At 37.9% G+C, this 27,830-nt stretch overlaps 2 protein-coding genes across 10 annotated transcripts; one reads left to right on the plus strand and one right to left on the minus strand.

Moving 5' to 3' along the window:
- Positions 1 to 1,587: 1,587 nt before the first annotated feature.
- On the minus strand, positions 1,588 to 8,111 carry LOC122059249 (putative nuclease HARBI1). Of its 9 annotated transcripts, XR_006134016.1 has the most exons (6): positions 6,400 to 8,110; positions 6,193 to 6,290; positions 5,808 to 5,931; positions 5,641 to 5,700; positions 3,151 to 3,632; positions 1,588 to 1,925 (listed from the first exon to the last, which is right to left on the minus strand). XR_006134016.1 is itself a non-coding variant. In XM_042621956.1 (5 exons), the coding sequence occupies exon 5, from the start codon at positions 5,148 to 5,150 to the stop codon at positions 3,903 to 3,905; it is 1,248 nt and encodes a 415-aa protein (XP_042477890.1). In that variant the 5' UTR covers positions 5,151 to 5,700; positions 5,808 to 5,931; positions 6,193 to 6,290; positions 6,400 to 6,444; positions 6,567 to 8,111; the 3' UTR covers positions 3,640 to 3,902. The 9 variants fall into 9 exon arrangements, 4 of the variants coding, with proteins under 4 accessions (XP_042477890.1, XP_042477875.1, XP_042477882.1 ...); XR_006134017.1 differs by lacking the exon at positions 3,151 to 3,632 and having other exon boundaries at positions 6,400 to 8,109; XR_006134015.1 differs by having other exon boundaries at positions 1,588 to 3,632; positions 6,400 to 8,109.
- A 5,022-nt stretch (positions 8,112 to 13,133) lies between these two features.
- LOC122065416 lies at positions 13,134 to 27,701 on the plus strand. Its single transcript, XM_042629237.1, has 2 exons — positions 13,134 to 14,915; positions 25,899 to 27,701. Exons 1-2 carry the CDS (start codon positions 13,330 to 13,332, stop codon positions 27,514 to 27,516), a joined length of 3,204 nt encoding a protein of 1,067 aa, XP_042485171.1. The 5' UTR covers positions 13,134 to 13,329; the 3' UTR covers positions 27,517 to 27,701.
- The last annotated feature ends 129 nt before the right edge of the window (positions 27,702 to 27,830 follow it).

Raw genomic sequence — 27,830 nt, forward strand, 5'->3', positions numbered from 1 at the left:
TTGTACAAGGGTGGCCTTTTGGGGGGGGTTTTTTTTTTTTGATAGACAAATTTATGGTATGTCAAATCTTTCTATATTTTGGTGGTCTTATTTCAGACAAAGAGTAGGAAGAACATTAATTTTTTGATAGGGTTTTCCTTCAGTCCAGGTTTAGATGTGTGTGAAGGTATTTTGGAACAACGACAACAATAATACTTGGGCACTGATGGCTTTGTTTCCTTCGCTCCTTAAAATATATTAGGGCTCTTCAGTAACATAAGGTAAAAAAGAAAGAAATAAAGAAAATAAATTATATTGATTACATTTTTTCAATTATGTTTAGGGTTTGGGTTATATGCCAATGGATGTCTTGGTCTTAAATAATATGTGACATCTCAAATGTTCAATTAAAAAAATGAGATAAAAATTCCTTTTTGGGAGTGACCCACACCATACCCCTCTTGAGGGCACGCGCTAGTGCAAGGGTGCTCCGGAACAAAAACCACTTGTTTTTAAAAAAATTAACAAAAGGGTTCTTGATTCGTTTCTGATTGACAAACTTATATATGCCATGTAGAAGGATGATATGTCAACTACGATTGTTGACTGTTTAGAAAGTGGCGTGGATCGACCTTACCTAACATGTTTCTAACCAATATTCAATCATTTGGCCCATTTATGTCCATATATTCCTTGGTTAATCCAAGTATTCTTTTCATTATCTTTTTTTTTTTTTTTTCCATGTGGCAAATTTTACTTGTGCTGAAATTTGAATTTTGAGTAGAAGGTCTACTAGTCCACCAATTTTAGCCCCATAAAATTTGCCATGTGACAAAAATTTTATTGGTCAAAATAAAGATTCTTTCTTAATTAGACAAAAGAAATGATACAAGCAAGAAAAAACATGTTCAAATAATTCTTATATGTTAATGGGAGTATATAGACATTAGGAGAGGGATTCCCACATTGCCCGTGTGAGAAGGAATCTATATGCCACACCATTGTTTGTCCTGAAATCGACATAATCCAGGTATTTAGGGTTTTCTTACAGGATCAACTTGAATCGAACCTAAAAGAATCGGGGTCGACTCTGATCCGATTCTTAAAACCCTGAGCACTATTTGAATAGCTGCACGAAAGAAAATGCCTCATTGGTGGTGTTATTTAGAAATTACTGTGGACAAGCCGGAAATTATAATAACAGGGGCACATTCGAAGTCTTAAAAGAAGGATGAGAAAACCGGGAAGACCGGGAAGCATTAGGCAGTGCGTCGCATTCGGTTGGTGGTGAATCGGTTGGGGACTTGGGTGCACGTAACTTGGTTGGGGAGATTCCTTACCGTTATGAAAAAGAATCCAAAGAAAGATCCAAAACAGGCGCCAAGTGGGATCCCAACGGCTTTGTTCTTTATCTAGAAACAGATAAACAACAAAATCAGAAGTAAGGGCTTAGACTCTGAGCTTCTATGAAAAAAAAAGGGCTTAGAGTTTTCCTTAAGGCACACTTCCTTTATCGGATGATCTATCATTTTCTGTTGAAAAAAAAATCCCAAGGCCATGGTGAATGGATATTCATTCATCGAAATGGTATTAGGGGCCACATGCATGTCACATGGAGAAAAAGTACAGGAGCTGCATTCCTTTGATATTCGTGGTATTTATTTATTTATTTATTTTTGAATAAATAGGCATCTAGGAGAGTTTTGTTCTCAACCTATCATGTGGAGATGTTCACCGCATGGTGAAGGAGTTCATAACCACTTTAGTATCATAAATCTTAAAATGGTAAAAGATACTCCCATGGCCACCCATCCTTCACATGATCCCTGCACCAACTGTGTCACAAGTTCTTGACAATCCAGTCATACTTGTTCATTGGTCCACCCTTGCTCTTTTGCATCTTGTATCCCTTTTTTAATATTTGCATATCTGATTCTTGAGGATTCCTACAAAACCATGGTTTATATATGTCATCACAAAGTGAGAGTTAATCAATAGAATAGATTCCTACTTAATATGTTGATGATTCAAAATTATGGGAATTCCAGGCCATCCAAATGAATAAAAAGGATATAACTAAGATAGATACAATGTTAGGATTATTTATTTTGAAAAGAACAAGATTATCAATAAAGAATCTTATTAGCTTATTCAAAGAAGCATATTGAAGATACTCCGCCCTTAAACGTAGAGGTTGAGTAGTCAAATTTTTTTTAGAAAAATCACATGATAAGAATATATGCCACTTTTCAATCTTTTTATTACAAAAAGTACAGAAAGGACCGATAGACATAAAATCAGATAGTTACTTCTGGTGCTCAAAGCACCCCACCATCACTTTCCATAAAATGGGACAAAACTTATTGGATAATCTATCATTATTGTTATTATGTTATTTTGGCGAAAAACATTATTATTATGATGGATGCTAGGCAATAGTTATCAAAGTTATTAGGAAATAAGATATAATTTTGTCTCAAGTCCATTGTATATAGAAAACTAGTTAATTAAAAAAATAAATTATTATTTTGATGACAAATATTTGAATGTTCCTTTGATCGTGGGAGGTCATTTACAAAGATATGAGGGAGAACCTCCTTTAAAATTTATTCCTTACCTACCAAATAAAGTATATAGTGATCATCATTATGAACAAAATTATTATTTTTTCCACTTTTCCTAATTGAGATGAAAACCCAAAAAATTGAAAGAGATCGTTGAAAGATTCACCCTCAAATTTTTATTTATTTATTATTTTTTTTCTGAGGTTCAATATTTCTGTGGCTCATATCTTGTAGGCTGCTTCGATTGTCTTTTGTGAAAGATTTATTTCAATTTATGGTAATCCTACTGTGACATTTCCATTTTTGTATTTTCTAAAAAAAAAAGGGTTAACATTTTTATAAAATTGATAGTACATTTTAATAACATCTTCCACTTATAGATATTGTTCCATTCCTTTATAGTTTTTGTGGGGATGAGATCTACATGTCACCTAGGTGTATTTAAATCTTTCACGTCAAGCCAGTGGGCAAACAATAGGGAATGCTCTTAATTCGTATATTAGCAATGTGTACATCATTTTCTAATTTTCCCTTGATGTGAAAATTTAAAAAAGACATACCTGTTGCATAAGGCTCTATTGATTTGACAATGTAAAAAAAGACATACCTGTCCCATTCCCAGTTGCCATCTCTTTCCTTAGCAAAGCTCCAACTTCAAGGTGAATTGGGAGCACACTATGTTCTTTCCAATACTTTTGTTCTTTTTTCTAGCAATATAAAAGACAATGTAAAAAATTTCATTATACCCTATAGTCATTCCAGAAGTGTTGAGGAGCATCAAATCTCATATCAGATGCATTCCAACCCAACCCACTTTGCTTCTGTAGATCACTCAATGCTCTAAGCCTTTGCTTCTAAATCCGGAAGTGGTTTCTCACTTGTTCACAGTCGTAACTAGTGAAGAATTTCTCTTTCAGTTGGTTGGCAATTTCAATGAATTGCTCTTTTTTCAGTCAATTATCTCCACTCCTACCACACTTGTACTGCTTCAATATACACTCCAACATGTAATGAGAAACAACACTAGGCCATGAAGCAATGTCCCGTGACCTACTATTAGAATCTCCTGTTGGTTCCATCACATCAAAACTAACAAAATACACCACAATACAATACAATGTGAGTATATTTCATACATATCAAGTAATAATAACAATTATTAATTGGGAAATCCATAAACCTAGCATTGCAATTCAGTTAATAGTCTACATACATGCATCCCACAACATAAAATTTTAAACCAAGTATGTTTAAGTTATACAGTCATCCCAAACCATGTAAAAAAAATAAAATTTTCCACATCAGAAATACATTCCAAATAAAAGTTAATCAATAGCAAATATTTCAGTTCATAAATACTCAATCTGAGTAGGACAAATCGTCAGCCACCCAATCAGCCCACATATGGTCAGCAATTTGTTCTCGAAATAGATCCCAATCAGCATTCTTATGCACATGATCCTCTCCATCAGAACTATCGTCTTCAACATCATCATTTACTTGGTGGGGGGTAGATTGGGTACTAGTACTATCTTCTTCACCCTCTTCATCCTCTTCATCAAGCCATCGCTCTTCTTCTTCAACACTATTCTGTGTAAGAATGTGGTTGTGCAACAGCACACATGCCAACACAATTCTTGTTTGTGTTTTGAAAGGATATTCTGGTTGGTTTTTCAAGATCTTGAATCTTGACTTCAGGAGGCCAAATGAACGTTCAATCACGTTTCTTAATTGTGAATGTCTCAGATTAAACAATTCCTTTTTATCACTTGGTGACTGATCACAATTTCTCCACTCTTTCAGATGGTATCGAACGTTTCGATATGGCCGTAAGAACCCCGCTTGGTTACCATACCTAGCATCAACAAGATAATATTTACCTCGTGGCACCACCAATTCTCCGTCACCGCCTCTGTGCAATGCATTGTCTAAGATTCGAGCATATGATGCTGACCCTTCCCAAACAGAAAGAATGTAAGTATATTTCATGCCAAAGTCACAGGCAGCAAGAATATTTTGGGAAATATCACCCTTCCTATCACGAAACCTCAGATGGTCGCTTAAATGCACCCACGCAGGGATATGGGATCCATCTATGGCTCTGATGCAGTCCTTGAAATAAGGGTAAAATCTTCTTTTATTACTTGTTATTCGATGATGCGTTGCGACATTTGGAGGTTTCAATAGTATCGAATACAATTTAATGATTGCACCCAATACAAGGTTAAAGTACCGACTTACAGTCTCACCAGAATGTCTAAACTTGTGTGCAATGACGTGGTTTTTAATATTGTGTCCTATTGTCTGGAGAAACATAACTAGTTGTTCATTCACTTGCACAGATATGCTATCTCTCAATAGACCCTTCTCCCTAATCAAATGACTTAAACTGAAAAAAACCCTATTGCTTAATCTTATTTGTTCTCGACAGGTTTTATCAGTATGACCGATAATTCTCTCTGTCTCAATAATACCGCGTAGGGGTTCACAACGGTATGACTCTTTATTCAGATATTTTTTGATATACTGGTCTACTACTATAACAACAACAGTTGCAGCAAAGATTATGATTTTCCTTCGCCTCTTGTAGCCATCATCAAACTCCATTGTAAAAGTAAATCTACATTCAAATTAAACAAATAATAAATTGCTGCTCATGATTAATTAAAATGTTATTTTATAAATTTTCAATACAGGCACTCAAACCCATGATTAGTAAACTTCCAATGTTTACCAATCATAAAAATGATAATGGGATAGAAAGATCCAATATTCAGTTACATATCGTTGTTCATTCAACCAACATTCAATAAATAATTTCATAGCAAACAAAGCATCAAAAGGAAAAGAATAGCAACAAAAAATCTACTGAAATGCAAATAAACTTTGATTCACATATCACTATCAATCTTAAGGATAGACACATCAACCACTTCCTTCCATAAACAAACAAAGCAACACCAAATTCATGCGATTTTTCAACTTATTTGACAACCATGGTCAAGGGATTTGAGAAAAAAAATTACACTGTGATAGCAGAGAATGGCACAAAGAAGGTGAGGAAGAAGAAGAGTTGAGAGAGAGTGTAGGGATTTACCTTTGGTTGTAGGTTCCAAAATCCACAGCCCCTACTAGTAATGTGAGCAAAGTCCTACGACTGAAACAATGAACAGAAAAGATACCCAAAAAAAATTAGTCATTCTCACATCAAGTAGATAGCATGGAGTATATGAGTTGAGAGAGGGTAAGAGTACAGAGATTCACCTTCTTTCAAAACCGACTTCTGCAGTCGCTCTTAGAAGAGGAGGAGGAAGAAGAGTTGAGAGAGGGTGAGGCTTCGGTCGTTTTCGAAGCAACTAGGGCGTGATTCTGTAGATCGTATTCAACCCTGAACACAAACTAAGAAGAATAAGAATCGAGAGCAAAGAAACTTGCATACAACAAAAACAAGTTATCCGAGAGAGGAATAGAAACAAAGGGGGGGGGGGAATAACTGTTATGCTATATCTTAAACTTAAAAATCCCCAAATTAGGGTTTCAGATCTTCGATTGAAGAAGATAACGGACCATACCGCTAACTTCATCTTAAACTTAAAAATCCCCAAATTAGGGTTTCAGATCTTCGATTGAAGAAGATAACGGACCATACCGCTAACTTCAGATGGATTTGCACTACCCTCGGCAGCCGATCGTCTAAGCCAAATGTGTAAACCTTACACAGTGAAATAGAAACCTAAGAGACAAGCCCTAGATATGAAGGTAACAACATAAAAATTAGAAACATAAGCTCAACAATATGAGTAAAACACAGGCGAAGAACAAGAAGAAGAAAACACATAAAGAAGACCAAACGCACCTTGAATACAGCATCAGTTTTCAGATGGCTATCGGCTGCGATCGTCTTCCATGCAAAGCGGGTAAATGTGTGACAAAAGAAAACAAAACTGAGAAGAAGAAGAAGAAGAAGAAGAAGAAGAAGAAGAAGAAGATCCCGATAAAAGTTGATTCACCCTAATTCTCTACCTTTTATATGAACCCTAGAATCCCTGACTCGATTCTGGATTTACTTATTCAGGTTAATCCCGTGGAGTCCAGAGTTTTAGTGTAAATGTGTGATTCAGTTGAACACGCTGACTCCAAATCAGTTGCCTTAAAATATGAATCAAACGGTTTAATTTAAATGAGAACTCGAATCCCTAGAATCTGATCCGACGGATAATTCGAACCAAACACCCCCTAAACCTCCCCTCCGCCATCCGCATCGTCCATCTATCCCCGCCCGATATCTCCACCTTTGTCACTCGTCAAACAGCCGTCGTCTCCCCGTATCCACATCATCGTCAGAGAATCAATCCCAGCCTTACGAGCTGCTATTGCTGACATGTCACCGCAACCCACTGTCCTTGTCGTTGAAATGTTCGGCACCAGTGCTTTCACCGTCGCAAAAGAGCTAGGCATCCCCAAATACCTCTACATCCCGATGACGGCAGCTTACTTGGCGTTGATGGTGTCCGTGCCGACGCTGCATAAGGAGATAAAGGGCGAGTACGTGGACATGCAGGAGCCGCTTCGCATCCCAGGTTGCAAGCCGATTCGGGCGGAGGACCTGCTCGATTCCATGATGGACCGGAAGTAAGACCAATACAACTGTTGTCTCTATATGGGGTCCACCTTACCCCTAGCAGATGGGATATTAATAAACACGTGGGAGGACTCAGAGCGCTTCGAGAAGATCCCATCCTACGTTGGATCATGCCGCTGCCGGTTTATCCGTTAGGCCCAATAGTTAGATCATCCGGTCTACCTTGTGACAAATCACATGCAGACTGTCTGGCTTGGCTGGTTGAGCAACCCGTCGAATCGGTGATTTATGTATCGTTGGGGAGCGCCGGAACGCTGTCGGAAGAGCAACTCACTGAGTTGGATTTTGGGTTGGAGTTGAGTGGGAAACGATTCCTTTGGGTGGTGCGTCCGCCTGCTGGCAAGGACGGGGCTTTATTCAACGCCGGAGGCGGAGGTGATGGGCTTTCAAGGTATTTGCCCGATGGGCTCTTGAATCGAAACCGAGAGGTAGGATTGGTTGTCCCTATGTGGGCCCCGCAGTTAGTGGTGTTGAACCATCCATCGGTAGGAGGGTTCTTATCACACTGTGGATGGAACTCTATATTGGAAAGAATGGTGAACGGAGTACCGATTATTGCGTGGCCTCTGTACGCAGAGCAGAAGATGAATGCGGCGATGGAGGCGGAGGAAGTAGGTGTGGGTTTGAGGACGAAGGAGTTGCCGACGAAGATGGTGGTGAGAAGGGAAGAGATCGAGAAGCTGGTGAGGTTGGCAATGGGAAAGGAAGGGGAAGCAATGAGGAGAAGAATGAAGGAAATGAAGGAGAGTGGGTTGAGAGCGGTGGATGAGGGTGGGTCTTCTCGGGATTGGCTCTCTCATGTAGCGCACCAGTGGAAGCAGATTGGTTATGCTAAAGCAAAGGCAGGGAGATCGATGGAGCTCATGAGTGGTTATGAGCAGTCGGGCTTAGATCCCAGTAATTACTGTGGACAAGCCAATAATTACAATAAGCAACAGGGGCACATTCGAAGTCTTAAAAGAAGGATGAGAAAACCGGGAAGACCGGGAAGCATTAGGCAGTGCGTCGCATTCGGTTGGTGGTGAATCGGTTGGGGACTTGGGTGCACGTAACTTGATCGGGGGAATTCCTTACCGTTACGAAAAAGAATCCAAAGAAAGACCCAAAACAGGCGCCAAGTGGGATCCCAACGGCTTTGTTCTTTATCTAGAAACAGATAAACAACACAATCAGAAGTAAGGGCTTAGACTCTGAGCTTCTATGAAAAAAAAAAAAAAAAGGGCTTAGAGTTTTCCTTAAGGCACACTTCCTTTAACGGATGGTCTATCATTTTCTGTCGAAAGAAAAATCCTAAGGGCATGGTGAATGGATATTCATTCGTCGAAATGATATTAGGGGCCACATGCATGTCACATGGAGAAAGAGTACAGGAGTTGCATTCCTTTGATATTCGTGATATTTATTTATTTATTTTTGCATAGATAAGCATCTTGGAGAGTTTTGTTCTCAACCTATCATGTGGAGATGTTCACCGCATGGTGAAGGAGTTCATAACCACTTTAGTATCATAAATCTTAAAATAGTGAAACATACTCCCATGGCCACCCATCCTTCACATGATCCTTGCACCAACTGTGTCACAAGTTCTTGACAATCCAGTCATACTTGTTCATTGGTCCACCCTTGCTCTTTTGCATCTTGTATCCCTTTTTTAATATTTGCATATCTGATTCTTGAGGATTCTTACAAAACCATGGTTTATATATGTCATCACAAAGTGAGAGTTAATCAATAGAATAGATTCCTACTTAATATGTTGATGATTCAAAAGTATGGGAATTCCAGGCCATCCAAATGAATAAAAAGGATATAACTAAGATAGATACAATGTTACGGTTATTTATTTTCAAAAGAACAAGATTATCAATAAAGAATCTTATTAGCTCATTCAAAAAAGAATATTGAAGATACTCCGCCCTTAAACGTAGAGGTTGAGTAGCCAAAATTCTTTTAGAAAAATCACATGATAAGAATATATGCCACTTTTCAATCTCTTTATTACAGAAAGTATAGAAAGGACCGATAGACATAAAATTAGATAGTTACGTCTGGTGCTCAAAGCACCCCACCATCACTTTCCATAAAATGGGACAAAACTTATTGGATAATCTATCATTATTGTTATTATGTTATTTTGGTGAAAAACATTATTATTATGATGGATGCTAGGCAATAGTTATCAAAGTTATTAGGAAAGAAGATATAATTTTGTCTCAAGTCCATTGTATATAGAAAACTAGTTAATTAAAAAAATAAATTATTATTTTGATGACAAATATTTGAATGTTCCTTTGATCGCGGGAGGTCATTTACAAAGATATGAGGGAGAACCTCCTTTAAAATTTATTCCTTACCTACCAAATAAAGTATATAGTGATCATCATTATGAACAAAATTATTATTTTTTCCACTTTTCCTAATTGAGATGATGAAAACCCAAAAAATTGAAAGAGATCGATGAAAGATTTACCCCCAAATTTTTATTTATTTATTATTTTTTTTCTGAGGCTCAATATTTCTGTGGCTCATATCTTGTAGGCTGCTTCGATTGTCTTTTGTGAAAGATTTATTTCAATTTATGGTAATCCTACGGTGACATTTCTATTTTTGTATTTTCTAAGAAAAAAAAAGTTAACATTTTTATAAAATTTATAGTACATTCTAATAACATCTTCCACTTATAGATATTGTTCCATTCCTTTATAGTTTTTGTGGGGATGAGATCTACATGTCACCTAGGTATATTGAAATCTTTCACGTCAAGCCAGTGGGCAAACAACAGGGAGTGCTCTTAATTCGCATATTAGCAATGTGTACATCATTTTTCTAATTTTCCCTTGATGTGAAAATTTAAAAAAGACATACCTGTTGCATAAGGCTCTATTGATTTAAAAAGATTATTCCTATCAAATCTTTTTCCCATTGAAACAAATGGATATCAAAAGAAGAAATGATTCAAAAGGTGTGGGGCCGAGGAACCTAAATCTTCAGCCCCATCCCTTTTGAATAATTTGTTCTTTTGAACTCCATTGGTTTCAATAGGAAAAAGACTTTATGGAATACTCTTTAAATCAATAGAGCCTTGTGCAATATTTATGTCCTTTAATTTTCAAATCAAGTGAAATTAGAAAAAATTTAGACTATACTTTTATACAACTGTTTTTGTGGCATTGAACACCTATCCAAGTACAAAAAACTAATGATTTTATTATGGGGAATCAGTAGAATGTTGGCTTACTGAACTCCCTTCTCACCATTTCAATATCTAATTGTATTATCCAAATCCTTGTATCCCTTGAACCTGATCGATTGTGATGCCATCTTTTAAAAGAGGGGTCTCTCACGACTAAAATTGTTGTAAAGTTTCTCAGTACTAATTTTCTGACTAACTCTAATGGATGCTCTAATAGGTGTACTTGTTTATCTTCATGCTCACAAGGGTGGCGATTTTTCTGGAAAATCAAAATCTATCTAAAATTTAACATCTTCTTTTGAAGGGCAGCACATGAAGGAATTTCCACTAAAGACATCTTGCAAAAGTGGGTTGATATTGATGCCATCTATGGTTGGTGTCACAATCATCATGAGAATACTTGACATGTTCTCCTTACTTGCAATTTTTCAAGAAGAGTATGAGTTGTGGGTCCCTTGGGGCTTAGAACTGATTATCTTCATTTACCTTATTTTCTCAGCTTAATTATGTACTTCTTTAATTCTAATGATATTCCAAGATTTTTTTTAGTATGTTCATAATAACGTGCTATTTCTTATAGAAGCATAGAAACCATGTAATTTTGGACTTCATAGACCAAATCCATACATAATTCTACATCAGGTAGAGTATTAGATAGCTAATGATCTTATAGATCAACCAGATGTTTTACAGGTGATTGCTATTAAACCTAAACCTATTCACTTACCAAGACTTCATTTTTTGAAAAAAAGTTTTAATTATATCGGTTGCAATTGATCGATCTAAAAATATCTATGATTGGGTTACTACTTTGTTCTCACAAGAAAGATGCTTATTACTTCATGCTCACTACTTGATGACAAGAAAAGGTATTGAGGCAATAACACGGGGCCTTCTTTATAGGATGATAAATGCTTATGAGAAAAGATGGGAAGTTAATGAAATTTCGAGTGAAGAGGAAGAACTTGAACTTTTGATGACTAGGAACCAAACTACTTTTTTGGCCATGGATCACTCTATCTCTCTGTGCCTAGAAATGGAGCATTTTTCGTTCAAATCTATTTTTTATGTAAAGGCTAACTACAATTTAGTCCTTTTGGTTTAAGCTTATTGCCTATGAGGCAATAACTACTAGAAAAATCCTAATTAAGGAAACTAATATTCTGTACAAAACCATGAATACTATGCAGGTCTTCCATTTTTTTATTCTAATAATAAAAGAGAAAAAGGTCTAAAAGGACTTCTAAACTTTGTTATATATATTTGGTGACCTCGAAACTTTGTGAATTCCGTATTCATATTATCACCTCTTTTAAGAACCTTGGTGGTCCATAGTCCGCTTAATAAGGGAATTCCATAAGGTAAGTCCCACTATTTAGTTCATTTTTATTATTTTTTTACATAGTGCCAACTTTGGTCGTCCCCACCAACTCTGTTATGATTTTTATTTATTTATTTATTTTTTTTTTTTTGAGGAATGTCAACTTCTACAAATAAGGCATCAATTTCTTATTTCTTTTCCTGGGCAGGGGATGGGAAGAATACAAATTCCTCTCTCCAGCATGGATGGTGTGAGATAGTGTGGGTTGATTACTTATAGAACAGATGAACCTTTCTGGTAAATGAGCATCAACTTCTCATACAAGTGAACCCCACCAATCACAAGCAGTGAACGGAAATGGGCCCTACCAACTTTTAACCATATACAGTATTGTGTTGCCTTGGTTAAAATGGACTTGACACATTTCATTTAATTGTCCCTCATTTTATACATAAACTTCTTTAAGTTAAGTGTATAGAAGAGTTTTTCCAAAATGATTGGAAAATAATATATTATTATTTTATCATCAAAAGATATCATTATCTTATATATTAAACATACATATAAAATAATCGTATTTACTTTCATTACAAAAAAAGAATATATTATTATAAAGATAAGACAATAAGATTATAAATCATTGGATAAAAACTATGAATAAAAAAATTATAAAATTAAATATTCTCTTTGTCATATGATTTATTTTTTTATTTTTTTTATTTTATGATTATACTCTCTATTGAGAGTGGATCAGGTACTCCTACAAGAACCATTCTCGCAAAATCCTAATCCATGAACAAGGAATCTACCTAAAAAAAAGTCCGTGCTCCTCTCTTTCCCCCACCGCCTTGTTGGATGGAGTGTCATTCCTCCCAATTATATAATTGATCTCTCCTTGAGTTTTTACAAAACTAGAAAGGAGTAGTCTGTCATTCTCTCGAGGACCACTTGTATTCTTCCACCCAATAGAGAGACTTGAGAGTTGAGACGCTACTTGAAAGAATAAATATACTTCAATAGATTAATTGATAGTGCAACAAACAGAAATTTAAATCTTGGATGCAAGCCCTCCTTCTTCTTCTTCTTCTACTTCTAAAAACGAGAGGTGGACTGAAAAAAAAAAATGGGGAGGAAAACACTAAAATGGGAATAAAAAAAAAATGAGAGAGGGTTTATCGTTCCTCTCGCCTTCTTGAAAAGAAAAAAAAATAGTAATGCATGTGAGGATGCGCAATGTACGGCTTAGAGTTAGAGAATCTTTAAAAAAAAAAAATTGAAGAGAAAGAGAAGAAAGAGGGAGGGATTGAATAAAAAAAAACAAAAACAAAAATAAGGGGGAGAAAGAAGGTGAGAGTCAAGGAGGTAGGTGAGGGTCAATCCAATAAAAAAAATAGAAATGTAGAATAAGTAACAAACATGAGGAGAGAGAAAAAAAGATGCTTGGATCCGTATTGTTGGGGTGGACATGTGTTTATACGTTAGAGTGAATCCTCTGAACCTATGGGATGACTCCCTTCTCTATTTCTTGAAGAGGATCCGGACCTTATTTTAAGGCTGTTCATTTAGCTTTAAGTCCCCCCACCTCCTAATATCACAGCAACAGCAGGCAGAAGCAAGCAAGCAAGCAGTCATGGACTCACTAAATCCACACGTAGCACTATTTGCAAGCCCAGGCATGGGCCATCTCAACCCTTTGGCTGCCCTTGCCAAGCGCTTGTTCTCCCAGCACGGCTTCCACTCCACCATCTTCGTCGCCTCAGCCTCTGCTCCCAGTGCCAATGCCAAATCCCAACTCCTACATTCCCTACAGCTCCCCTCCGCCATCAGCATCGTCCATCTCTCGCCGCCTGATATCTCCGCCTTCGTCACTCCCCAAACAGCCGTCGTCTCCCGTATCCACATCATCGTCAGAGAATCAATCCCAGCCTTACGAGCTGCTATAGCTGCCATGTCACCGCAGCCCACTGTGTTGGTGGTCGAAATGTTCGGCACCAGCGCTTTCCCCGTGGCAGAAGAGCTAGGCATCCCCAAATACGTTTACATCCCGACGACGGCAGCCTACTTGGCGTTGATGGTGTGCGTCCCGACGCTGCATAGGGAGGTAAAGGGAGAGTACGTGGACATGCAGGAGCCGGTTCGCATACCCGGTTGCAAGCCGATTCGAGTGGAGGACCTGATCGACTCCATGATGGACCGGAAGAAAGACCAGTACGACTGTTGTGTATATATGGGGTCCACATTGCCTTTGGCAGATGGGATACTGATAAACACGTGGGAGGATTTAGAGCCAAGAACGCTCAGAGCCCTTTGTGAGGATGCCATCCTACGTCGGATCATGCCCCTGCCGGTTTATCCGGTCGGACCAATAGTAAATTCATCCGGTCTACCTTGTGACAAACCACGTGCAGATTGTCTAGCTTGGCTTGATGAACAACCCGTGGAATCGGTGATTTACGTATCGTTTGGGAGCGGCGGAACGCTGTCGGAGAAACAACTTACTGAGTTGGCTTTGGGGTTGGAGTCGAGTGGGAAACGATTCCTTTGGGTGGTGCTTCCGCCGGCTGGGAAAGACGGGGCTTACTTCAATGCAGGGAGCAAGGGCGGAGATGGAGGTGATGGGCTGTCAAGGTACCTTCCGGACGGGTTCTTGACCCGAACCCAAGAGGTGGGATTGGTTGTTCGTATGTTGGTCCCGCAGGTAGAGGTGTTGAGCCATCCATCAGTAGGAGGGTTCTTATCACATTGTGGTTGGAACTCGACATTGGAAAGCATGGTGAACGGGGTGCCGATGATCGCGTGGCCTCTGTACGCGGAGCAGAGGATGAATGCGGCGATGCTGGCGGAGGAAGTAGGGGTGGGTTTGAGGACGAAGGAGTTGGCGACGAAGATGGTGGTGGGAAGGGAAGAGATAGAGAAGCTGGTGAGGTTGACGATGGGAAAGGAAGGGGAAGCAATGAGGAGAAGAATGAAGGAAGTGAAGGAGAGTGGGTTGAGAGCGGTGGATGAGGGTGGGTCTTCTAGGAATTGGCTCTCTAATGTTGCGCAGCAGTGGAAGCAGATTGGTTATTCTAAAGCGAAGGAAGGGAGAGGGGTTGGGAGGGAGATATCGATGGAGCTCATGAATGGTCATGAGCAGTCAGGCTTAGATCCCAATAGTTTTTCCTGTGCTAGGGATAATCCTTTGAAGGTTTCAATGTTGAAGGAATCATTGACCCTGTGAGCGATGATCCTCCGGTCCCAGTTTCTCAACTCTGATGTAGAAACATTGTATGAAAGAAAAAAGGAGATGCTTATGTACGTGGTGTGTACGACATACAGTTGTTTACCTTTTTCCCTTTTTAATTTCACTCCATATGATGATCATCACGGCAAACTAAGAAAAAAAAAATTCTACAATCATTGGACAGAATTAGAGATTTTTTATTGTAAATTCAAGAGGTAATTAAGTTGACAAGGGATCAATCTTCCCCTCAGAAAGTGTGTGATTCTGAGTTTGACTCATCTTATCTCTTAGGGCCATTTATACGGGGTGTTTAGTACTCTTCTCTGCTTTTAGTGAAAATTGAATGATTTTTACCCTGATATGACCGATCATTATGGTCGGTTGATATTAATAGACTAGCACACTATTATGTATTGGACATTCTCAATACATCCCAGCTCATCTAGGCTTAGCTCAGCCCACTCATGCGGTTGTGCAGTCAAGCGATCATAATAGTGTGCTAGTGTACTAATATCATATCCATTGTGTGTTAGGTTGGGCTAGCTGAGCTAAGCCTAGATGAGCTGGGATGTATTGAGAATATTAGAGCTCGAGTTGGGCACAAGCTTTAAGAAACGTCACTTAGTTCCTCCAAGTTGAGGGTAATTTATAGTGCCACCCCTTAGAGAATGTCATTATTAAAGAAACACCCCCTGTATAATATCAAATTATATTCAGATCCCCTGCCGTTAGTCGCTGTTATGGAATATACCTTATATGCTGAGATCAACTAATATATATTTTTTTAAATACCAAAATACCCTTGCAAAAGTGGAACTACCTAATATACCCTCCAATAACTCCCCAATCCTAAATCAAGAAAGATGCCATCCCCCAAATCGATACCCTGTTCTTCATCCCCAAATTCTTTACGATTTCATCTTCCTCCGTGAAGAGCAGCGGCAGTCGGGTACGATAAATTGAAGCATTTCCATAAGCTTCAGAGTACAAACACCCCTTGCCATTATTAGAAAAGCAAGATAAACTAGGCTTAGTACTTTCCCATCGCAGGACCAAACCATGGATACTCAAACGGAAAAGGTCTTCGTTGCTGTTGGTAACAATATTATAGCTGATGTTTACTGATTAATATTCATTACCGATATAAGACGTCGTCAATGGCGCCGTCAGGCAGTGGATTTTTCCTCCCACCTTTCTCAGTATCGCCTGGCATTTCTGATTTTAGGGGTTGACTTAGGTTTACACTTACACATCATAGATAATTGTTTCATTAAAAATTTATGCAGAGTTGAATCGGTTTGTTTGTTGGTTTGTCTCAAGCAATAATTCGAACTGGGGAAGGAAAGAGGAAAAAAGAAGATCCAAGTGGGAGAAATCATGGTTTGAATTTCTTCTCCCCATTCACAGATTTCTTCAGCTTTGTCATCATCCTATTCCCCTGTTTTGTTCTTACCGCCGCAGTCAAATCCAATTGCTCAAAGGTTTGTTTCTACTCTCTTTCATGCGAGGTGCGAGAGGCTTCTACTACTCATAACATTTCCCATCTCCAAGATCCGTCTTCCTCTCTGTCATTCTTCTCCCTTCTTCGTACGATCGTATCACCATGTCTTAGGGAAGAAAATGATGAAGAGTATATGGAAGATGAAAGGGGAGTAATGGTTGCCAAGATGAAAGAGAAAGGAGAAAGTGTTAAAGGTTGGTTTGGAAAGATGTTCATAGACAACGCGACTAACCATGAGCCTCACGCTCTTGGGAGAAGTTATCATCATCGGTTGTTTAAGTGAAGGTGAGTGGAGGTTAGGGATAATGATGGAGGTTAGGCATGTTTTAGAGGGTACAACAGTCATTTCAACTCTTCACTTAACAATGACTGACGGTAGGGGGTTTGAGTATAATTTGGTATTACACATGGGGTGTTTTTTAATAATGGCATTCTCTAGGGGGTGGCGTTGTAAATTACCCCCAAGTTAATTGTATCCTGATTCCTATGAGAAAAAATTGTAAAATGAGAGAAGTGTTGGAATGAAAAAGTGATAAACCAAGCAATAACAAAAAAGCAATAGCATGGAAACACGTTTTTATTGACCAATTAGAATTATCTCCCAAGGCCTATAATTGCCTCAAAAGGTCCAATATACATACATCATTGGACCTTTTGAACAAGAGTGAAGAAGATCTTATGGAAATCAAAGATCTTGGCCTAGAAGATCTAAAAAAGATAGTGAGCATTCTAGAAAAGGATCTATGATTTATCGAAGAATAAGTTTTAAATCCATTGGAATTTGAAGACCAAAATTAAATATAAAGAGCAAAAGAATGTTACCTGCTTGCACGACCACTAAATCAATACATAGATCAACGGGAGGTCATGCTAAGACATTTTCAATGCATGGGATGGGGGCAACATAGTCTTTTTCGCTTCTTATCCATGTCTAAATGTAGACAAATACAAGTGGGTAGTATTTTTCCCCCTTACATAAATAACCTAAAGTCTAAACCTGCTTCAAAACAACTCTCTGTGTGTTTGTGGATATAAAATTATAAGTATTTGTGCTCTAAGCTTTAAGAAATGAAATGGTTAAAGATGGAAAGAATCTCAACTCTTAATTCAATAAGATCTTTTAAGTAACAATTATCTTAAAGTAATTCAAATTTAAATTTTATTCCAAGCATGCTTTTGCTAAGTTATGAAATATGTTCTAAACAACAGAACAAATCATTGCATTGCAAGATTTTAGACCATTGAATCAAAATACAAGGAAAAAAAAAATACAAAACATGATGGACCACATGCCTTAATAATAGAATCTCCAAATTTGATTTATAATAATAATAATAAAAAAAAAAAAAAAAAACTTGTAACATACAGTATTTTTTTTTCATCGAACTATTGAGGATGTTGACATGCCAAGTAAATGTACCTTACCAAAATAATAATAATAATAATAATGATGATGATGATGATGATAATAATAATATTAATTCAAGGAGCAAGAATGTTTAGCAACGTCTCCCTTTTTAGGAGAGGCCTCCACGTCTGGCTCTGGCTCTTCCACTGGTTTTGCCTCTACGTTAGGTGAGAAATCCAAGAGCTTAAAATATTATTAGATGGCCTAACTATCCACTGGGCAGGCTAGTGGTCTTAATCTCTAATTGTTGTCTGTGTTAGAATGTCATTGAAGATGTTAACTATCTATTCTTCTTTTGCCATTTCTCTAAGGTGATTTGAGAATCTATCCTAACTAACTGCTGGCTTTCATCTAGACATATTAGGCCCTGTGATAGAGAGTGGTGAAGGTTGTTGCCCATTTTAGAGGTAAATAAGTTTTTTTGATATTATTACGCACTTGACATTTTGTGTGGTGATCAATCCTAAATAACACGACATGTGCCTGATTTTTTTTTTTCAAAGAATGATCAGCAATCCTCATTTTCGATGATTCTTGGATGGTTAAGAAAACAATTAATTTTTTTTTTTTACTAAAAGATCAATTGTATTATAAAGAAAGAAAAAATATATTACAAATAGACATACTTGAAAACAACTATAACTACCATAAACAATGGTGACACCTCTTTCCAGCCATTTTAAATAAGTGAATTTAATCTATCAAAAGTGAGATTTGTGTATAATGAAATGACAGTATGGTGCCTAAATTTTATGCTCATGAGTGTACATATTCTCATGCTGATTGTGCTAGTTGCCCTAATGATTAGAAATCGACCAATGGTTATCTTATCTATTTAAGGCCTAATTTGATTTCATGGCAGTCTTTGAAACAAATCACTGTTGCCCGTTTTAGCATAGAGAGTGAGTGTTTTGTGCTTGCATTGGCCACCAATGAATTTACATGGGTTCAATCTCTGCTTCAAGAGTTACGAGTTTATTTACAAACTCCTCCACTGTTATGGTGTGATAATATCAGTACAACTTATTTTATTGTCAATCAGTGTTTTACGTCCGAACAAAACATATTGAAGTCAATTTTCATTCATTCGTGACAAGGTTTCCAATCAGGATCTTTTAAGTTTGATTTATTTCTTTATAAGACCAACTAGTTGACAATCTTAATCTAACTTAAGCTTTCTAACTAACATATTAATTTAACGTAAGCTTTCTAACCAACTAAATATGTGATTAAATTAATCAATACATACTAATTTTTTTGGTAACACCAAAATATACTAATTAAAACGACAAACTAACTAACTAATATGCAATTAAATTAATCAGAATTTACTGAAGCTGAAGATGGCACTTTCAGCAATGAGTCTTCCATTTCTTAAATACTCTGGAGGAGTGCACGCAGGATTCCTTCCATACTACAGTAATCCAAGGCTTCATATTTTTTCTGGAGATCATGATCTAACGGAAGAAGTGATCAGAGAGCTCCTTCCCCAGGCCCCAGCTCGTCATCAAGAATCTGTTCCTCCTAAGCCCATGCTGCCCATAAGTCCATACCTTCAAAGAATGGCCTAATCAAGTCAATTGGGCTACTTAAATCCTCCCGCCCATGTCGGTACCAATAAGCCCAGCCTCCTCATACTAATAAGTTGTTTTTTTAGTAAAATGATCTAAGGCCTAGGGGTGAAACTGGAGCAAACCGGTTAGGACGATCGAAACCAATCGAAACAAAATCGAAGCAAAACCGATATGACTTATTGGATCATGTTTGGACTGGAGTATTGCTACCCTGAACAAGGAGTGTCAATCGGTTGGCCGGGCCAGTCTCGGGTGAGCCTAATCGGGCTTGGTCAATTTCTTGGGCTGCATTGTGAAAGCTCGTTCAGCTAAACGGGCTTAGCTAGCGTGGGCAATAGTATAGTAGATAATCGGGCCAATTGGTCTTAGATTTTAATCGGGCTGCCATAAACAGGCCTTAATCGGGCTATAGACCTATTTAACTTTAAACGGGTCCTCTTTAAAATTGGTCTTTTAAATATGCTTGAAAGGAATACCAATAAAATGAGGCAACTATGAGCATAGCAAAGAAAGATCTCATAGTTAAAATGGATTAAGCCAAAGATGGAAGCAATTAAGTTACAAAGGGGCCGTTTGATAACACTCCATGAGAATGTTTCTGGTGTTCTTCTATTAAGTGGGAATGCAAATAGAACAGAAACGCGTTTGGCACGTCCGGTTCATTTTTGTATTTTCGCGGAGTGAACCAAGAAAAAAAAATAGCTATAGAATAGAATGCAAGAACACCTAAAAGGTGTTTTGTTTGTTTTTTTCACAACTTAAAAGAACAAAATCCCTTGCCTTTTCCAACCACTCCCGATAAAATCCCACAAAAATCCCAGCGATGAGATTGCCCGTTTCCCTTGCAAGAACCCTAGAAACGGGGTCTCAACTCTCAACCATCTTCTTCAAAGGTTCTCCCGCCACACAACAGGTATCATCGTCTCTCTCTCTCTCTCTCTCTCTCTCTCTCTCTCTCTCTATAAAGATTATTGTGTATGTGAGTCGCAGTCTTGCTTCATTATTTGGTTTATTGAAAATTGTATTGAGCTAAATTTGGAGTCAAACCAGTTATAAGCTTTTATTATTGGATTTATTGAAACTTGTACTGGCCTTTAACCAAGATACGATTGGTGTTTTCTAAATCAATGTGGGTTTTCACTAGGGAAATTGATAGCTTTCTTTTACTTAATTGATTTTGTAACATATTATACATTGTTTACATTCACATGATCTTTGTTGAGTAATAGAATGGATTAGTACAGAATGCAAACAAAGTATTTCCTTAGATCAAAGTTTAATGTTTTGCAGAATGTTTTGTTGAGTGATAGAATGCTTGGACAGCTAACTTGCAGTTTTGGAAAACAATAGCTTTCTTGAAGAAACTACCCATGTACTTGCAGTACCCAAGATTGGGGTCCATTGAGCAACATAAAGACCTCTCCTGCTGAGACTCCTATCTCACCAACTCCCTTAAGAGCAGGGAAGAGAGCAGGGGAGCCCATTTGGCCGTGTCATTCTCGGCCTCTTTTTTATTTTGTTTCTCTTTTTTCTATACTTTTCTTTGATTGAGTCTCAGATGGTTATGCTTTTATTTCCCACCAATAATTGTCAAAACCTGTGGTCTCCGTCATTCTGAGTTTTCCCAACCCCAAATAAAAATGAAAAAAAAAAAAGTTGGGGATTTGCATTTTTTTTTGGATAAAAATGATTTGTTCCTCTTATATAAACTTATAAAGTTGCCTTTAATTGATATCTATTCATCATATTCTCTTTTCTGAATTCTAAAAATATGCCATAGATTGGATTTTATGATCATCATCCAAATGGAACCCACCAAATGATTGATCTCCATACACCAGATGTGATAATACCCAATAGAAATGATTAGCATGTCAATTAACAAACCTAGTCCCAGATTAATGGGGACAATCATGAATACTAAAAATTTTGTTTAGCATGTATTTATTGCAATTAACTCTGGTTATTGAATATGTTGATTATGAAACATTATCTTAAATTTTTAGCATGAATTCTGATTTCATATCTCATTAAGTTATTTGGGTTTTCTCTCGCTTGAAAATATTAGAACTAAAAGGACTAACTACATAAGTATTCAAAGAGTAATGGTGAAACAGATGCACTTTTTCAACAATTCGCAGAAGATGACTACTACGATCCTAATGAAAAGAGAGTCAGGGTAGTCAACGTTTGTGAAGAACAAGAAGATGATGATGTTGCTGGTATTTCTACTACAATTCATCAGGGTAGTCAATGTACACAAGGAAGACAGATGAATGAGATAAAGATACAAATTGTAAATCAGATGGTTGTAGATAATGGTTATCCCCTGATTTGATTGTTTATGTAATAAAATTTCAAGACACCTATTTGCAGCTACGATTTTTATTTTGTTATTCCTATAAACTTGAATAGTAAACTTTTGTTTTTTTATTTAGATAAATGTGAAAACTCTTTATGCTTCTATTTTATTATTTCCTTTAAGTAATAGTATTTTAAAAGATAATTTCATAAACAAATTATTTCCTTATTTAAGTTAAATTGGACGATAATAGCATGTATGTAATTATTGATTTTATTGTTCAAAAGTGAATTTATATAAAGTGTCTGTCAAACGTTGTTTCTGATCTTTTCCTGTTTTAAGGATATTTTTTGAATAGTTTTACCAAACGCTGCTTCTATTCTGTCAGAGTGTCCTCACAGGATGGAATCGAAAAAGAACACTTATGTAAAAGAACACTTTCCAGGAATAGAAGTGTTATCAAATGGCCCCTAAGGTACTCGGTCTTTAACCTAGCAGAACTCAAAGCAATTAAACTATGCCTACACAACCCAAGTTGAGCAAGTTTAAATTAATAAAACTATGCTTGAAAAGATGAATGTTCATATAACAATCACCACCATCTCAAGTGTACATATCACATAGCCTTAGCACTAAATAGAAATAGTATTAAAAGAAATAAAAAAATACAAGTAGTATTAAAGGGGCCGGGCTAGGCTGCTGCACCGTGTACTACATGTTTATAAATGTGTCGGGCTTGAGCCCGAGATGTTTATTAATTGGGCTGGTCTAAGTCAGGCCATAAACATGTCAAGCTCGATTGGGCCTACCGATGCGGGCCTGGAACTGACACCCCTACCCCGAACAAAATTGAAACAAACAAAATATGGAAATAACTGACACCAAATCAAACCAAATAAATAGGCATCAACCTCTTTAATTAGCTTCATGTTATTTCTTAATTAGGATTTTTTTTTTCATTAGAAACAAACTTTAAGTTTCAAAACTTCATGTTAAATAACTGACACCAAATCGAACTGAATAAAACCAGCACCAATCTATTTAAATGGCTTCATGTTATTTTCCAATTGAGAGTTTTTTTCTTCATTAAAAACAAATTTTAAGTTTTAAAATTATGAGTTAAGTATACTCTGGCTTTATGTTTCCCAAACTACACACAAGGTGTCTTCATGGAAGTTGCCCATGTGACTTTTGAAATTAAAAAAGTTTAAAATTCTGTGGTCTGTAATAACATTTTAAAGATAACATCTATGCCATCCTTGACTATAACAAGATTGCATTCCATTTCATCCTTTTTTCTGATACTTTCCCCAAATCTTGAAGAATGCCAAAGTAAACTTCTATTACAAAGCAATCATGGAGGTGCAACCCATTTCTATCATTCCAACACAAGGAAGTCCTCCATCGCTGTGGTTGCTTCCTCAATTGCTAATGACGAGAATAATTAACATAAGTGCACACAATTGAGACTTTAGGCTCTAGTTTATGCAAGTGATCTTAAACAACAAATTGAAACCGAACCAAGACCAAACCAATAACACACCGATAAGAAAAACAAAATCAAAACTAAACCAAACCAAAACTGATGTCCCTTATTAAATCATTTTTTGGATTCACTCATTCTCACCAAAACTAATAAAATCAAACCGAAACTGATTTAAACTGGTCAATTGACAACCGTAGTTGAATCTTCATACTAATCATATTGGGATCGTTTCTCATCATATGACAAGACCTCATGGGCTTTCTTTTTTTCTTTATTCTTTCCAAGAATTCACGAATCACATTAGGAATCACTCAATTCAGATTAAAATTGGCGGTCACCAATTCTGATTTTCAACGAGTTTATACAGCCGATTCTTAAATTAAGACACCAAAATTTTTGAAATATTCCTTGAGTACGCCGATTTTAGAGCTTTTTCATAACGATTCAACCGATTCCGATCCAAAATTTTAGAACCATTTAAGCCGATTCTGAATTGGCATTTGCCGCTTCCGTCACTGATTAAGCATTTTAAAACCCCAGCTCTATGTCCATTTCAGATTTAGGTTCTTGTCCTCCACCAGCAATATGGCAAGTGATCAGCAATTTACAAATCGATCAATTCTAAACTTCAGAAACTACCTCTGCCAAACGAACCATCAATTTTAAAACGGTAACATTGGAGTGAGGCATTTCATGGGCTTGGGGCAAGGTGGGCTACCCCAAGGTTTATCAAAGTGGGACTAAACATCTCAAAAGGTGCTTTTGTCCTTTTTCTGTGAGCATCTCAACAAATCCTTATTAGTCATATTATCTAATTAAGCTTTATTTACTATACACTAAACATCCTATAGTGATCATATTTCTAACCATTTTGGCTTATCTGAACTTCACAGATATTACACACCCCCACCTTATTGACGAAGTCAAAACTATCCTCCCCTAGTAATATAATTTTTCCTCTATCTTTTCACATGTTTTCAAGAATCTCACTCCAGTTCCTTTCCACCATAAAAAATCTTAGTAATAAAAAAAAAAAAACAAAAACAACAAAACAAAACAAAAACAAAACGACACACAAAAACCCGTAGGACCTTTCTCGTCCGTTGATAGAGCGCAAAATATCACGGTTAACCTGGTTATAAGAACAATAAGAAAAAAAAAAAAAAAATCTCACGAAGTCATACAAAAGAAAAAAAATGTTGTGTTTATTCTTCTTATTTTATTTTTATTCTTTTATTCATTCATTCCCTCCTCAAGAAATTATACAAAAGAAAAAAAAAAGTAGAATTTATTCTTCTTATTTTTTAATTTTATTCTTTTGTTCTTTCATTCCCTCCTCATGATCATACAAAAGAAAATATTTTATCATACAAGTCGCGCATTGACCTTTTCTGATTCCCTTTATCATATGCTTCATCCATATATAATAAGATATGAGTCCAATTTTATTTAAAGGCACATGTGGACATACATATGGATAAAGGTAGGGGCATAAATGTAATTACACATATTACTCTCCAACCCGCCGCCCGCCCGCCTGCCCGCCCACCTGCCTGCCTCTTAAACGGTTGATGGCCCAACTCCTTTTGCTGTGAGAACATATATGGAATACGACTTGGGAAGGTGGGCATACCGGTAAGATCTTCCCTTTTAGAATAAACATCGTTCATGTGGTCCTCTCTTGTGGAAAATATATATATATATATATATATATACTTTGATTGATCGGTTGATAGTGCAATAAGAAAGTCTTTTTTTCTTCCTATGAAATCAAATTTTCCAAATGAGGCCCAATTACTTAAACAACCTGGTCCCGTGCAAAATCTTAAAGTGAGTAAGCCTGAACAAGCTCGACTGAAACCAACACTACCTGATCGATTGACTGCCCTACTGTGGAGTAGGAGGAGCATCCTCATGCTTTTGGAGTTCAGATAATGACCCAAACAGATCAAATGGGTCCCCAGGCCCATTCCAATACTATTAAGCCCAGCCTCTATATACTTTTATGCTTTAATTGATGCTTTGGTATGATATAGAAGTTTGGGGTCATCATCTTCCGGAGAATGACAAAATTAAGTGTTTAAGTATGGTGAATAAAAATTTTTGTGAAAATAAATGTTTCTTGATTGCACGGCATTCTTATTAATTGAACTAATGAAAAGATAGCACATAGACATAAATAGAAGAAGGGTTTTTGAATATCCAAGCTAGGAAATGATTTGACTGACCTCTAATGTCTAGTTGCAAAGACTTCATTACCAAAAAAAAAATAAAAAATTAGGTCCCGGACTCATCCTAAAAATGTTCCTTTGAAACTGGCCTCTTTGAATTACGTAATGCCATTTTTTTCCCGGCACTATATTAAATTGCTAATCGTTTTGGCTTATCTTAACTTTCATAGATAAAGCCGTGTCGTGGCTCGTGGAACTACCGTAACCTTAAAATTAGTTTATTCATTCGAATTTTACCAATATTTAATACACAATTAGTGAAGGAATCATTAATTAAACAAACATTAATTTGAAAGTGCTCCACTATACCCATCGTTCGCTACGGGTAATTAAGCTCCTAATCTATTTGATTAATTTATTGGATCTTGTCCTCTCCTCCTACGTAACTTCTCCAATACAATAGAAAAGTCTTTTCCTTTTTCTCTTAACGACTGGCCACTCAAAAATAGAGAGACTAGAATCTCTATACTTTAGAGACGCCACTTTTAGAAAAATTTCTCAGGCCCTGGATGCTTCTTTCTTCTTCTTATTAAACAGAAACCCAGCCAGAGTTGCTTCATCCCAGCTCTCCAGCCACAAAGCCATGGACTTGCCAAACACAAACCCAAACCCACAGGTGGCACTATTTTCTAGCCCCGGCATAGGCCACCTCATCCCTCTGGTAGCCCTCTCCAAGCACTTGTTCTCCCAGCACGGCTTCCACTCCACCATCTTCGTCGCCTCAATTGAAGCCTCTACTACCACTGCCCAATCCCAACTCCTTCATTCCCTACACCTTCCCTCCGCCATCCGCATCGTCTACCTCTCGCCGCCCAACATCTCAGCCTTCGTTACTGCCCAAACAGCCGTCGTCTCCCGTGTCAGTATCACTGTGAGAGAGTCAATGCCAGCCTTCGGAGATGCTCTTGCTGCCATGTCACCGAAGCCCTCTGTGTTGATCGTCGAAATGTTCGGAACCTACACTTTCCCCATCGCAGAAGAGCTAGGCATTCCCAAATACGTTTACATCCCGACGACGGCAGCGTTCTTGGCGTTGACGGTGTACGTGCCTACGCTGCATAAGGAGATAGAGGGCGAGTACGTAGACATGCAAGAGCCGGTTCGCGTCCCAAGTTGCAAGCCGATTCGGGCGGAGGATCTGGTCGACCCCATGATGGACCGGAAGAACGACCAGTATGACTGGTATGTATATATGGGGACCACGTTGCCCTTGGCAGATGCGATACTGATAAACACGTGGGAGGACTTAGAGCCAAGAGAACTCAGAGCCCTCCGAGAAGATCCAATCCTACGTCGGATCATGCCCTTGCCCGTTTATCCTGTGGGCCCAATAGTGATATCATTGGACCCACCTTGTGACCAATCACGTGCAGAATGTATGGCGTGGCTGGATGCACAACCTTTGGAATCGGTGATTTACGTATCGTTGGGGAGCGGCGGAACGCTGTCGGAGGAGCAACTTACTGAGTTGGCTTTCGGGTTGGAGCTGAGTGGGAAACGATTTCTTTGGGTGGTGCGTCCGCCGGCGGGGATAGACGGGGCTTTCTTCAACACTTTGGGGGGGAGCGCAGACGATGAAATGTCAAGGTACTTGCCGGACGGGTTTTTGACCCGGACCCGAGGGGTGGGGATTGTAGTCCCCTTGTGGGCCCCACAGGTGGAGGTGTTGAGCCATCCATCGACTGGAGGGTTTTTATCACACTGTGGGTGGAACTCGACGCTGGAAAGCATGGTGAACGGAGTGCCGATGATCGCGTGGCCGCTCTACGCGGAGCAGAGGATGAATGCGGCGATACTAGAGGAGGAACTAGGGGTGGGGGTGAGGACGAAGGAGTTGCCAACGAAGAGGGTCGTGGGAAGGGAAGAGATAGAGAAGCTAGTGAGATTCGTGATGGAAAAGGAAGGGGAAGAAGCACCGAGGAGAAGAATGAAGGAAGTGAAGGAGAGTGGGTTGAGAGCGGTTGGTGAAGGTGGGTCTTCTCGGGATTGGCTCTCTCATGTTGTGCAGCAGTGGAAGATTAGTTATGCTAAAGCAAAGGCAAGGGAGAGGAGAGAAGAAGGAGAGATAGATGGAGCTCATGAGTGGTCATGAACAGTTCAATTCTTAGGTATCTCAAGAGTTTTTCTTTCTTTTGCCAAGGGTGATCCTTTGAAGGTATCATTGCCTCGGTGATCAATTCTCAGGTCTTAAAATAGTTTCAACTGCACCTCTTCCTGCGACATGTTTGGTAAACTAGCTTCTAATGCAATGATTCTATCATATTTGATGGAAAAAGAGAGAAATCGGGGACAACAAATTCCCTCTTTTGGAATCTTTCGATGATCATTTCTCTCCACTAGTGTTGGTGTATCATCTTATTTGCATCTTTTACTTTGTTTCTTCCGTCCCACAGTTCTCATTGTTGC

The sequence above is a fragment of the Macadamia integrifolia genome, chromosome 2 (genome assembly GCF_013358625.1).
Source record: "Macadamia integrifolia cultivar HAES 741 chromosome 2, SCU_Mint_v3, whole genome shotgun sequence".
In the NCBI taxonomy this organism is placed as follows: domain Eukaryota; kingdom Viridiplantae; phylum Streptophyta; class Magnoliopsida; order Proteales; family Proteaceae; genus Macadamia; species Macadamia integrifolia.